Source organism: Cryptotermes secundus, unplaced genomic scaffold (assembly GCF_002891405.2).
Source record: "Cryptotermes secundus unplaced genomic scaffold, Csec_1.0 scaffold186, whole genome shotgun sequence".
Classification (NCBI taxonomy): Eukaryota; Metazoa; Arthropoda; class Insecta; order Blattodea; family Kalotermitidae; genus Cryptotermes; species Cryptotermes secundus.
In genome coordinates, this window is record NW_019727393.1 from 638456 (window position 1) to 652833 (window position 14378).

At 39.6% G+C, this 14378-nt stretch overlaps 1 protein-coding gene across 1 annotated transcript; it reads right to left on the minus strand.

Annotated features, from left to right (window-relative positions):
• Nucleotides 1-738: 738 nt before the first annotated feature.
• LOC111864645 lies at nt 739-13293 on the minus strand. The gene is made up of 2 exons (XM_033751522.1): nt 12759-13293; nt 739-3326 (listed from the first exon to the last, which is right to left on the minus strand). Exon 2 carries the CDS (start codon nt 3120-3122, stop codon nt 1053-1055), a length of 2070 nt encoding a protein of 689 aa, XP_033607413.1. The 5' UTR covers nt 3123-3326; nt 12759-13293; the 3' UTR covers nt 739-1052.
• Between the last annotated feature and the right edge of the window lie 1085 nt (nt 13294-14378).

A 14378-nucleotide genomic window follows, 5' to 3' on the forward strand; every position in this document is an offset into this window, starting at 1 on the left:
GGAATGAATCGCTTGTAGTAACCCTGCATATTGATGTTTGTGAGAAAACCTGTTGCAGAAGAGATGATAAGCGAACATCAGATTAGGTAGAAATTTATTTGTATATTGAGAAGAACAGTAATGCTGCTAAAGTAATGAAAGGAAAGGAAGAGGAATGAAGATGGAAGAAGTGGAAGCGTGAAGATAGGAAGCTACAAAAAGGAATTGCAGAAAGTACTTAATTAATAGAAGACAAATTCTGTGTTATAGTCGTAAGAGCAATAAAACGCTTTAATGGCCACTGAGGAAGGCCTTTAATAGCTGCTTATCTTATTTTACGTCGCCACTAGCGCCATATTCGCTGTGAATCCAACGGGAAGTGACGTCATTCGTTACACACGCGGTTGTACAGTCAAGTTCCCATACTCTCTACTGTATTCCTTCCCGTTCCTACGTATTATCGAATGACACTTAGAGGCTGGCCTTTAAAGCCATCACCCAAGAACAACACGCACAATTAGTCAATCATAAACCACCACTTTTGTGTGCACACCAAGATAAGATGAGTACTAAAAATACACACAATACACTAAAATAATACAGGATACAATATCATATTCGTAATCTGTTACAGAACTCAAGTTCATGCAGCAAATCAACGATCGAAAACTGTTTATTATGGTAAACTGAAATGGCATAATGCTAACAATACATCTCAGGCTTAGAGATTCTCTTTATAATTATACAAGGATGTGATAACAAGAAGCAATTTCTGTCGAATACAGTTTGTTAGTAAAAGAAATAAATTTATGTCAATATATATCATACACATAATCATTATTAAAATAAATTGTACATATTCATAAATACATATTCTCGCTAAGGATGTACATATTTAGAGTCTTTCAAGACGCAATGCTGATGTCACAGTTTGTCTGTCCTAGGCATGACTTTGCATCTCTTATCTGCTTCACGTAACTACATGTAATATGACAAAGTCTCCTGTAGAAAGTAGGGTCACGTTAGACAGGCTTCAAAATTTTCTGCGTTTATGTGGCCCCGCAAGGGACGGACTAGCCCGTTGCCTCCCTCTGTTTTGACGCGCGACTGTTCCATACCATTTCTATCACAAAAGAGAAAAGTGCAGCTGCATGTCCCAATAAGAAGAGATAGAACGCGGACTGCATATGTATAAGACTGATATTCAGGTACGTGTCAGCTAGCGTATAAGAAGAAGGTGCCTTTTTAGCCACCCTTGCGTGGTTGAAGAACAATTTCTTCCATTCCTTAAAGAGACCTCCTTCTACGATTCGATCTATGACGTCATTAATATGCTCCAATAATGGATTTCCCTTTAAGACTGCCATTACGGCTTGAAAATACACAACAACGCCATCTTCCAGGTCACAGAGTAACGGTCTGTTATTGTCATCTGTTGAAGACCCGATGGAATGCATAAACTCTGTAGTCATATCGGACCGGAGTGTTGATATGTTACGGCCCTCACTTGCCCATTTGAGGCAGATACCTTCATCAGGACACAGGGTCACCTTTCTTAAAATAGCCTCGCCAATAGAATCCGTAGAATCATTAAAAAACATCTTGTACGAAGGAGGAAAACCAAATCTCATACCAGCGTTTAGCATCTCCTCAACAGTTCTGATTGGTTCCTCGTATCCCGTGTCGATAAGAAATGACGTGAGGTATGCCTGGAATACGGTACTCATTGCAAGACTGTGGCACACCCAGGAAAAAAAGAACACTCGAAGCGATGAAGTACGAGGCTTTGTGGCTACAGATATCCCTAGTGCGACCGCTGTAACGTTTGCCGTAACGCTAATAATATCCCTGTATAGTCCGAATTCAGGCAAGTGGAATTTGTGTCCGTAGTTGGAAATGCAGATCACTGTAATAATAGCCAGGACCAGAGATAAAATAAAATATATCCAAAGATATACAGAAAATATCCTGAAGATACGAGTCCATCTAGGATATTTTGTGGCACATGGTGTGCACCAAGCTATCCTCATACTGTAATAGCTCCGTGTGGTTTCCAAAGAGTGACTAAAGATCTCTTCCCTAAGGACCTGCCCAATGACTATGTCTGCTCTGCCTTTCACGAGTTCTGCACTTAAAATATTTACAGATACAAAATTTCTAACACTTTTACTTCTTGGATAGCGAGCTGGCAGGACCACAACGGAGAGGTTAAGTGAGTCGGATATTGCTGATATGATTCCAATATCCCAACCTTTGTTGTACACAAGAGTATACCTTCCGGAAGCGTTCAACCAAATTCGATTCGGTATAAAAACGAAAGGTGGTTTAACTCTTGCAAGAATCCTAATGGGACATCTGTGTAAGTTCTTACCAATATATCCTCGAAATATTTCGCCGCGATGGATGTCACTCACATTTCTTAAGAAGAATACTCTTATTGGTACAGTGCCGTCTATCGGATTGCAGCTTTGCGAATTCTCATAAGGAAACCAAGTGTGGAGACTCAGACGCACGTTTGGAGCTGAACCGGTTTCATTCCGCTGAAGGAACTTTGTTATGTGGCCATTTGATTCCAGAAAGAGGACAACGCTATTCGTAACTTTATAAAGCCAGAGTTTACTCAGAATAGCTCCGGAAAGGTATGTAGTGTTATAATCCGTGCAAGCGGACATTACAGGAAGAATAAATTTGGCTCTCGGATTCCATGAGTGCTGAACATTACCATAAGCCAATCCTGCCAACTGTTTCGAAAACTTTTCCATATACTCATCAAAGTTTCTGCAGGATCCTGATATGAGAATTATGTAATTGCCATGTTGGTATATTTCCGTGTTCATCTTTCCCTTCATCTCATAAGTGGTATTAAACAGGAGTAGGGGCCAACGACTGGAAGTATGGAGTGCTGTAATCAAATATCCCACTTCTTCCGTAGTTGAGTCTTCTTCCGTTGGTGGCAGGACTATCACGACAGGGTGTGCTGGAGTGAAGTGTTGCTCACTTATGAATTTAGTGCAGTCCATCAAAGGCTGGTCACATAAGGTGATTTGCAGGAATGCACCAACTGGCCCCAAAATCGTGGCAAAGACCAGCAGAACATACATGGTGCACTGGGAGAAATTGTCGAAATTAAATGCCATTTTCATATTATTTCATTTATATGGATTTAACACTAATACGTATGTTAAGTATTAAAGCAAATAAAATTCAATTGTTATGTTGCATCAACTACAAATTTTCTGTAGGTCTCAGAAAGTGTAATTTTCGAGTCCTCGCGCACAGTCACTGTTATTTGACAAATGAACAATCATGTTCTAGTTTCGTTTCTCACGAGTCCCAGAAAATCGTTTCTGCAAAAAAGAAGGAAAGAAAAGACGTAAAGAAAAGGAATTTACAAGTTTGTTGGATTAGCTAAACCTATGTCTGAACATCTCTTTCATGATTTTTAATGATTTCCAATGTATTGTTAAAGATGTCATACCAATAGGCGGTTCTTGGCTCTTGACTGGCTATAATCGGTAGAGGGTAAAAGAGAACGAGTTAAATTGGAAAAGGGTGCTGAACCGCCATCAAAATCGCGTTTCTACACTTTCAGGCACTATTCATTATATTTACGAAGTACTAAGAACTTTGCAACGGCTTTGAGCTTCTAACCATTAAGCTTCAAATGGCGTGGCTTCAGATTGCACGAGTAATAGGTCCTTTTAGTTTTTCTTGGGGTTGGGTGAGACTTGAGTCAACTTGGTACCTCGGCCACTAACTGGCCTATTGTACCACCCCGGATGATAGGTGATGAGTGTGGTGCAGTCGGTGGAATGAGAATTGGCAGGGGAAACCAAAATACTCAGAGAAAACCTACCCCAGCGCCACATTGTCCACCACAAATTCCATATGACCTGACCTGGGATCGAACTCGGTCTGCCACAGTGGGAAATCAGCGACTAACTGCCTGAGTTATGGGGCGGCCCTGAACAAGAATTATCTGTTACAGAAGACTCACCTAACAGACAACTTTCATGTAACCAGCTCATTCAGACCTTCTAACTATAGTTCCTTCACTCTCTCGTATTTATAATTAAAAAATTTCAATAATTACTCAAAACTCCACAAAATATTAAAATATAAGAGTGCGCAGGCCACTAAACCAACACTCTTCCTCCACTTCCCAAGACATCCCTCCTCAAACAGGAGGTTGTTTCTCGCCGTCTTTGGCCCTATACTCGTCTGTAAACCCTTCTTCCTGTTGATCCTGCAGATTCCAGTTTGAAGCCAGGGGCCGAAATTCAGCTACTCTTTCACAGCAATAAAGTCTGACATGACGTAGCATTCTACGTCTCCAAGGGGTCATCCTCGGTTGGTGCTTACGAGAAAGTTTGAAAATAGACCTTCGTTCCAGAAATTGTAATGGCCAGGAAATACAGTTCCTTATAAAATTTCACACTCACTCACTCATGAATCCGAGCCCTTCTTAAGAGGCCTCTAACAGTGCAGCTATTCAAGAAATGACCAGAATTTTATGGGACTCGAAGGTTCATCAACGTGTTCGCAAAAGCCCTCCACTGATATAAAATTTCACAGCTTTTCAAAAACAATTCCTTTTGAAGTCACACACTCTTAGATTCAATATATTTCTTTACTTCTAAAACTACAGAATTACAATTTAGTTTTTGATTTGAAAGGTCGGCCATGTATAGTAATTTTTACACGTTTATGGCAAGGCTAAGGAACTATATGTCTCTCAAACGTAGATATAAATTGTTTCTGTATCACTGTGCAAATTGTGTCTGTTTTATAGCAGAAAACGAAATACTTTGCCTGGCTGTAATAAAAACCTTGAAATTGAAGCAATAATAATAATAATAATAATAATAATAATAACAACAATAATAATAATAATGGATATATGAGAACTGAATCGAAGTTAATATAAAGTTATCCCTGCAAGGGATCGGGGAGGACCATAGGATTGTGAGACGTCGAGGTTCACACATTTTCTAGAAAATCAGCTCACAGACGGCGATGAGGTCGTCAACCCCAGGCACTGCTCGCCGTTTACCCCCAGGAAGATTTCTGATTCTCATTTCTATCGAACCCGCTACCTTCGTGGTTGTAGCATAGTGCCCCAATCAAATACTCTACATCATTAATATTTAAACGGTTACGGAGGGCACGCAACCCTATCCACTTTCATTCTAATAGGAATTTTATAAAAAGAGTAGTAATTTCTTTAATGCGGGGACTCTACGCTGTGAACAGACAGAGCTGAAAATATAAGCCAGTTTTAAGTTACAGGAACTGGCGAGTGGATACTGTGAATCCAGAATCAGTTCTGTGGTTACTTACAGAGAGCTTGAACTGCAAAAAGCGTCTGGTGAAAATACTGGGTTACGCCTTGGACGGTATTTTATATCCCTCATTTGTCCAGCTGTGCCGAACTTGAACTAACAGAGGTCAGACGAAACTGTGACTCTTAGCAATCTCATTAATAATTCTGATATACAGCTAATTGCATGCGGGGGAAAATAAAGACAAATAGCTCCTTATGATATCGACAACCTACAACAGTGTCTTTTGAATACATGAATGTCAACTGAACATATAAATGGATAGGACTAATATTGTATTGTATTCAATACCCTTATTAGTGCTTGCCGCATGACGCGTATATTTCTAAACCTACTGCTATAAACCAAATGAAATGTAGATTTCGGTAGTTATTGAATTCTTTTCGCTTTGTCTGCATCAGCCAACAACTCGCTTTATCTTTCTCATTAATTTTCTTGTTTTATATGGCTTATTGTTTATTTATTGTAATAAGTCAAATACTATTCCCCATTTGCCTAAATATTATGCGTCTCTATGAACTCAACATTAATACTGACAATAACAAATATCCATGGCTTATAGCCCGCAAGCAAGCTATACCGACTAAGCGAACGTCGCTTGTCAGTGAAGTTAGTGCCAACTTTTGCGGATAGGGGTTGTCACGTGGTCAGCGCAACGGTTCCACACGGCCGTTAATCTCGATTTTCTAGACTGGAAATACTGACAACAACAAAAATATAAAATTAAAGTCAGGAAATTAAATCAATACAAACAGTGGCATGATAACTTTACCTAACGAGGAATACTTCTTGAGTGATCAACCAAAAGGTTCATGCCCTAGACCTCGCGGCCATTGTGATCGGCAGTTTTGCTTATCACTCTATGAAATTATCATGTGTCATTACGACTCATATTTTGAAACCCATCTTCTTTCCTGATGGAAACGGTAGGATACGTGACGTACGAAATTCAACAGAACACTCGCAACTGCACCAACACGTTTAAAGACCTGTTTAATACACAGAATACTTAAATTTACCTATTTTATCTATTTATGTTATATTTAACAGTGCTTTCAGTGTGTCAAATTATGCAATTTCGAATAATGATGATAAATTTGGAATAAAGTGGTAGTGAGCAGCCGTGGTCTATTTTAAATTACTATCCTGGCATCTGACTGGAGAGACTGAAGAAAATTATGAAACACCACAGTCACGATAGTCAGAATTCCGACCGAAATTCGAACCAGGCATCTTGACGAGAAGTCAGAAGTTAGGCTACCTGGCAGGACTTTGCTCTGCGAGTGTCGAAAGGATAAGCATGGTTTTGTAGAGAGGCTTACAGGAAGTGAGACTGCGACTTTGGTCTCTAAACAAGTATTTTACCGACATGATCCATTTTGAATTCAACATGACTGATAAACTAATTACTCTCTCTACAATGTTGCTTCTTCTTGTTGTATGCGTGTGAGAATTGGTCTCCAGGACTAAGGAATCTTGCAGATTGAGGACACTTGGCATGGCGTCCTGAGATTTATATTTGGACCTAAAGGTGGGAACCTAAGAGAGGCTGCAGAAAACTTCATAAAGAGGAGCTTCATAAATTGTATCCCTCATCAAATGTTTCTTTTTCAATGCCTCTTCCCGGACATTCAGGGCTCTGGCCTCTTATTCAGTTCCCTAATCATTTTTCACAGACGGTAGGACTCCGTGGACGAGTGATCAGTCCTCTACCTAAAACCAGAGCAACACAAACACAGAATAAACGCGAACACACACCAAACATCCATGCATTCAGTGGCATTCGAACCCACGATCCCAAGACAGGTCATGGCTTAAAACGCGCGGCTACCGTTAATGGCCATCAAATGGTACTAGAATGATGAAATCAAGGAAGACAAGACGATCAAGGAAAGCAGAACGCATGGGAGAGGAACAGAAATGTATGCAAAGTGTTGATACAAAATCCTGAAGGAAAAGGATCAGTTAGAGGATCTGGAGGTATATGAGAGGACATAAACCTGATTTTAAGGAATAAGATGGAGGGCGTTGACTGTATAGGACTTCCAAATCCAGAAAATTCTTGGAATTTTTGTCAATCTGAGGGATTTCTCTTCAAGAAGTTCTGTGATGCTTATAGTTAAGTAGTACTAGAATTCAATTCACTCAGGGCATGGATGTTAATTTGTGTGTGTGCTTTTCTCTGTGTTTGTGTACAGGTAGAGGCCTTGCGACGAGCTGATCACCCGCCCAAGGAATCCTACCGTATGTGTAAGATCTAGAAAGACCGAAGTGAACGGAGAAGTTCATGGAAGTAGGCCTAGGCCCACTGGGGCTGTAGTGGCAAGGGGCTAAAAAAAGTCAATTACAAGGTAAATATCGCCCATACATCGGATTACAATGAAGGCTAGATATTATAACATCATATGGTCAACATTATATACAGCTATAGCGTAAATTAATATAGGGTAGTGTCACTCATACGCGACACAGCTCGCAACAATGCTTCCTTAATAAAGTCTGCAGAAGCTAACCGAAAATTGTGCGCCAGTTTGATGAATTGGCGAAATATATTTCCGGTAGAAAATGCAATTTTAAACTGAAAGAAAAACTTAGAACAGTAACTGTTTAAAGCTGCCTGGTCACAGCTGCTAAGAAACTAACAATATTTGGAAACAATTACTGCTTCTCTACTGTCCCAATCTAAAATACGTTCTCCCTGTTATCTCTTCGTCTGTGTCTCTGGGATTGTTGCTAGGCTAGCACGATTGATTCTCATAAGAAAATCGATCTGTGATCGACGGTTTCTTTGTTTTGAAATTATTTAATGCAAAAGCAATCACCATCTCTTGCTCGATTAAACAGTTGAACATCGTACTGGCCAGCGGGACTATGGCACAATAAATCTCCGTTGCCTTATTTAAGTAGAGTTTACTTTAACAAAAGCTGTGGCGATGAACTGGAACGTTTGATAGACATTTAATCAAACACCGGACTATTGAATAAAAATATCTGTACATAAATAAATCTTTATAGCAGTCGCACTAAAAATTGACACAAATAATTAATACAGAAATGCTTAAAAAATATCACGGTATTCAATTTAATGACTACATCTGCCTGTGAATTTATTGTGTCAAATGACCGGACGAATATGCCAAAATATTTTATGTGCTTTGCATTAATTTTATGAAAATAATTTGAATTTGGTTATTTGTAAATCGGTAGGGCACGTATTAGTCACGGATACTTAAAAAAATTCTCAGGATTACGGTGTTCATGGCTTTCTTCATTGTCCGCTATTTTAGAAAACACGAAAGAACATAGTGTTTCGGAAACTATATCTGTTTCCGTCCTCAGGTGAAAAGTGGGAAACCCCTATTCCGTTTGATTCGTTAGGAAGAGCTAACCTCAATCACTGTATACTGTCCGGACTGAGGAAGGAAAGAGATTCAGTTTCGGAAACGTTGTGTTATTTTATGTTTTGCAGAATACCGGGCGATGGACAAATCCCAGTAATCCTAAGTGCCATACATCATCGTCAGAACCCTTTGGCATGGTATTACAAAATTCTACTTAATACTCGTAGCATGAATGAGATATGAAATGAATTGCATGGCGTTTTGATGCTCAAGTTCTGCGTATGATATTGATTGTAATAATGAGTTAATAAGAAAACTAACCACTCGACATGATCTTAAACCAGTTCTATTTACCTGCTTCTCTCACGCTTTATTTCGCTAATATTCTTTTAAGAGGTCGATTTTCAAGACATTTCTGCAACATATGTTTTTCTTTTTGTTGAGGTATTTTTGTCGTTGCACGGACGACAACCTTGATTTCTCTTCACTGAAGATACAAGATGTCGAACAGATCAAGAAGTTTCTTGTAGTTTAGAAGACCTAACAAAATTGTTGATTGTCTAGACAATTCTAAAGATTTCAACTTATTTTCGATATATTTCAAGGTTTACCACATTTTGTAGATTTAACGTAACAACACCTGAAGGAATTGCAAGGAATCAGCCCAGATGTCTGAGATAAATATCGGGTTAGTCAACCCTGCTTGTGTACGTATCTCTCCGAGCTGGACTCCCGTCACTGAAGTGGAAGTCACAATATAACAACTCCGCCCTGTTTAACGTCATGTGGGAACGTGCCGTGTTTATGTTGATCTCATTCGTTCAGGATTTATCGATATTGGCTTATCTGTTTTAAGTATGTAGGAAATTGTATCTGCTTCACTTTTAATATTCTGCATTTGTTGGCTTTATATTTATGTCACATTTCGTCTTATCAAGGATTTTAATTATTGGTAAACTATATAAACTCTATCAGAATATTATCTGGATAGTGCAGCGTTTTTGTAAAATGAGATAAAGTTTTTCTGTTATTTTGTAATAGTATGATATGTTATAAAATAACAACTTTCGTAATTAAACAATAATTTTGGATTATGAAACATCACTGATATTTTCGTGGGCCATGTTGCATTCAAACACCATTCTTTCACTTCATATCTATGTCCACATACTGATAATGCTATATACATAAGTTCAGAATTACACCCGTAGTGATAAACTAGTCCAAATAATAATTTTTCTACCGCAACAGCAGCTTAATATTACTCCGCCGGCTGTGTTTGTTGACGTAACGATAGAGCGTGTTGTACAGGACGCTTCGTTATTAGAACAGCGCTCCGCACGACACCTAGCAGTGGTTGCCCGCGATATGCAGCATGTCTGGTAATGAATTGGTTAGAACACATTCATGAATAACAAGCAGACTAACGGCTTTTGTAGTCTAATTAGTGTCACAAATTTTATGACTCTGGATATAATGAAATGTTGCCAAATTACGTATCAGAGGGTGAGTGTACATGACACCTGGTTGGAGAAATGCGAACATGGACATATCGTAATACAGCGGTCCGAAAACTGACAGACAGTAACAACAGTGAACAGGGCAGAACATGGGATGAAGCCGTTGTGACCTATTTTAGAACAATACACCAGGATTTTTTTTAGATAAATCGAGAGGAACTACAAACTATTTTAAAATAGCCACACCCAGCACCAATATTCAGACTCATTGCACCAAAATGTCGGTTTCTACACCTGACGGTGGTTCCCGTACCATCAAATGCACATAAAAAGAAGCTGGAAACTGCTGAGTTATGGTAACTGACAGTACAACAGTCATGAGGCATCAATACTGGCTCCAAACTCATAGTTTACCCTGGATCTTGTAGTCATAAGACGCAAGCAACGTTTTATAGCCTACTTAGCATATTTGAGGAAATGAAAATGGGTTTATGATATCACCATTTTATCTGTCTCTCTGTATACAGAGTGCAAATAAATATATGTTACGACGCTCTGTGGTAGATATGTGGGCTCAATTTGATCATATTTTGTTAACACACCCATGTCGAGAAACGCTTTGTTTACGTGCTACACCTATCATTTGCTAGGCAATGGCTCGGTAAACATATTCCCTCGGAAATAAATACACGTGCAACAATGGAAAAATTTCTGGACGCGTCGTTTTTATGTGGTACGCAAAGTTTGAAAGGAATGCAAGAGGTCAGTTTTCCCAGAAATTCCGGTTTGTTGCCAGCGTCAATTTGATACTTTATATTACAACATCGTGTCACGTATGTTCATAGGTTTTTTCTTTCCCCTTGGCGCTACAGCCGTCATTTGGGCCTAGGCCTACCTCCACGAAACTCTCCGTTTCACTTCGGTTTACTAGATCTTACACGTACGGTAGGACTCCTTGGGCGAGTGATCAGCTCGTCGCAAGGCCTCTACCTGTAGACAAACACAGAAAAACGCACACAAACATCCATGCCCTGAGTGGGATTCGAACCCACGATCTCGGCTTCCGAGAGAGCGAAGACAGTGCATGCCTTAGACCGCTCGGCTACCGTGACCGGCATGTTCACAGGCTTAATTGTATAAATTATGCCTTCTTTAATTTGGTTTACTTATATATTTATTTATACATTTATTTATTTGCCTTTTTTCTTTCTTCCTTTTACACCCTTTATTTTTATATCCGCAAATTTGTCTCGGCTTCTTGGTTACTCTACGTATACCTTACTTCATCTCCCCGTTCCAAAGCATATCACGTGGTTTCTTCTGCATATTCATTAGGTTTTGATCAGTAGGTTCCACAAACATACACAACTACCTTAGTAGATTGTTGGGGTCGAAGAACATTTATTCATGCGCATTTGTGCCTAGTTATGCCTATATAGAAATATAACTTTCCTGACTTTTTCTCTATCCTGCCACGCACCTAAGAGGGAAACCCCGAATATATTAGGGTATTTATTGCGAACTGTTGTCATTACGAAATGTAGCCGTGACTATTACAGTAATTTGAAGCGTTGAGACAGATCTTCCGGACACGGCTTCAATCTTCAGGCATGTTATTATAAGTAACATGGTAGCAGTGGTAACTAAGGCAAACATGTTAATCGTCTTCATAGAAACATCTCGAACCGTTAAACTGTTATTCCCTGAACAAGTACACATTGTAAGTCCATGAGGTATAATTGGTTTATTAACATTACCTTGTTCTTTACAGTGGGAGTCGGCATAGCTCGGTCGGTACACGGTACAAAGAGGACGTTTCGGCCACTACTGGCCATCATCAGACGGGACAACCAACACTTTACATGATTTGCTTCAACATGCTGTTTAGTAGTCGCCATATAAATCAAGGCTAAGGAGTTAGTACAATAAAATGGAATCGTGTGTATGAAGTCTACTAATCAAAATCATTCAAAAGAGTTAAACTGTCTTACTGAGTTGATAGAAGACTGTCCCGAAGAATCTCTTTTCTGCTTTTAATTAAGTAGAATAACTTATAGACTGCTGAAATGTGGGCCATATGTCCGTCTATAAATATAGGATTTTATTTAGCTCTATATCATCTTTTATATTGAAACATTTTTAACAAATGATAATTACTCGCTGTGTGACGCATGCAATCCATTGAAGTCCATGATAGTGTGAAGACGTGCAGTGGCTACTGAAAATATGTGGTACTGTGTATATGCAATTTCCTTACACGCATTGGCTGCACCATAGCTCATGCGGTTAGTAGCTGGTTTTCCACCGCGGCGGCCCGGGTTCGATCCCGGGTCTAGTCAAGTGGGATTTGTGGTGGACAAAGTGGCGTTGGGGCGGGTTTTCTCCGAGTACTTCGGTTTCCCCTACCAATTTTCATTCCATAAAATTCTCCACCATCATAATCAGCAGTGGCAGGTACAATAGGCCGAGTGGCCGCCGTACCGAGTGGACCCATTTGGACTCCATCCCCTACTAAGCTAATTATTTTTTTTTAATTCCTTGCACGCACCAATATATTTGTGTATAAGAGCATATTTGTATAAGGTATGTACTGGGTGTTAAAAGTGTTATAGGCTTTAAGAGAGTATAGTACTCACCAAAATGACCAAGGTTCCCAGTCAACATGTCCTTAACCCAGGACTGCTGAGTTACAGACGAATTTGCATTGGACCGCATGCCGGAATGCCGCTGCAACATAGGAGTATATTGCGAGGTCAGTGCGCGTCATGTACGTTTGTAAAATTGGTTGTTCAGGAAGAATTCTCCAGACAAGAGGAACACCGGTAACTGCAGCAGTTGCAATAATTCGGACATTGGTTCAAGAATCTTCTTCTACTATTCGTAATACGCGAACTTCCAGATCGGGAATACGAACTGATCGACGCCTTCCACAATCCGACGCCCATGAAGAAAGTACCCAGATTCGTTCAGAAGTTGCTGAAGTTTGGTGAAGAATTTGTGGAATGCGATTCTGCTTTATGGAGAATATTCTGCGTAGAGGCTTCTTGTGAATTTCACTCATCTTCTCTCGTCTCTATGTCCTTCATATCCCGAGCAGAGTATTAAAATTCCGTTACAAAAATCACTAAAAGGATTTCGAACCGAACGAGGGTCGCACCACTGTCACTAGTACACAAGCAACTCACATACTGAGTCTACCTGGTACAGTCACAGGGTCACAGCACATGCAAAGGAAAGGTAAACAGACAAATGACGCGCACTGATATTCACTTAATGCATACTGGAATGTTATACCAGTATCCAGTCAAATGGAATGCTCTTCTATATCTCACCAGACATCGGTTTCTGGGCATAAGTTAAATGCGACTTTTTGCTCATTTAAATAAGTGCTATACCCCATAAAAATGTTAACACTCTGTATTATTATTATTATTATTATTATTATTATTATTACAGACTGTGCTGTGTCTGTAATTGGCCTTGCGTCTGTTGACTCGGCACATTAATAATGAAGAATTGAATTATTATTATTATTATTATTATTATTATTATTATTACTACTACTACTATGGCTCTACAGTCCTTTGTTGGGCCTTGACCGCTTTTTCCAGTTTATTGTTCCTATACACAGTCGGTAGGACTCCTTTGACGGGGGATCAGCCCGTCGCATGGCCTCTGCCTACACACAGAACAACATAAACACAGAATTGACGCACACAGACATCCAAGCCTTGAGTGGGTTTCGAACCCACTATCCCAGCTTTCGAGCGAGCTAAGACGGTTCAAGCCTTAGACTGCGCAGCCGCCGTGATCGGCAACACTGTATAAGCTATACATAAGCTATAGCGAAGGGGATGCTTTAATTATGAGTCTCATTTGCTCGTTTTCGTCTCATAATCCGAACTATTCTCACGTGACCGGCTATTCCCATATTATTCTCCTTGCTGCTACAACAGTCTATATGTGGAAAATCCAGAATCGTCTTTGTTGTATTTAATTCTGTGTATGTGTTCTTTATATCTTATGCATAAACAACCATATACTTGTGTAATGCATGGCACATCGTTGTCAAAACATGTTATTCTGTATATGCCAGTGTGTTCATGTGTGTTGGTTTGTTTCGACTGCATTGGTCTTTGTAAATTTGACTTGTACTTTCGTGTTCTAAACAGCTCGTTGACGTGTAAATGTTGTCAGTTTTTGTATCTGTGTTTCTCTCGCGTTTCTGTTTTAATTCTTATGGCTTATTCGATTTT

Bases quoted from the DNA above. Each gene is read 5' to 3' on its own strand.
- LOC111864645 (XM_033751522.1), bottom strand. From the start codon at position 3,122: ATGAAAATGGCATTTAATTTCGACAATTTCTCCCAGTGCACCATGTAT.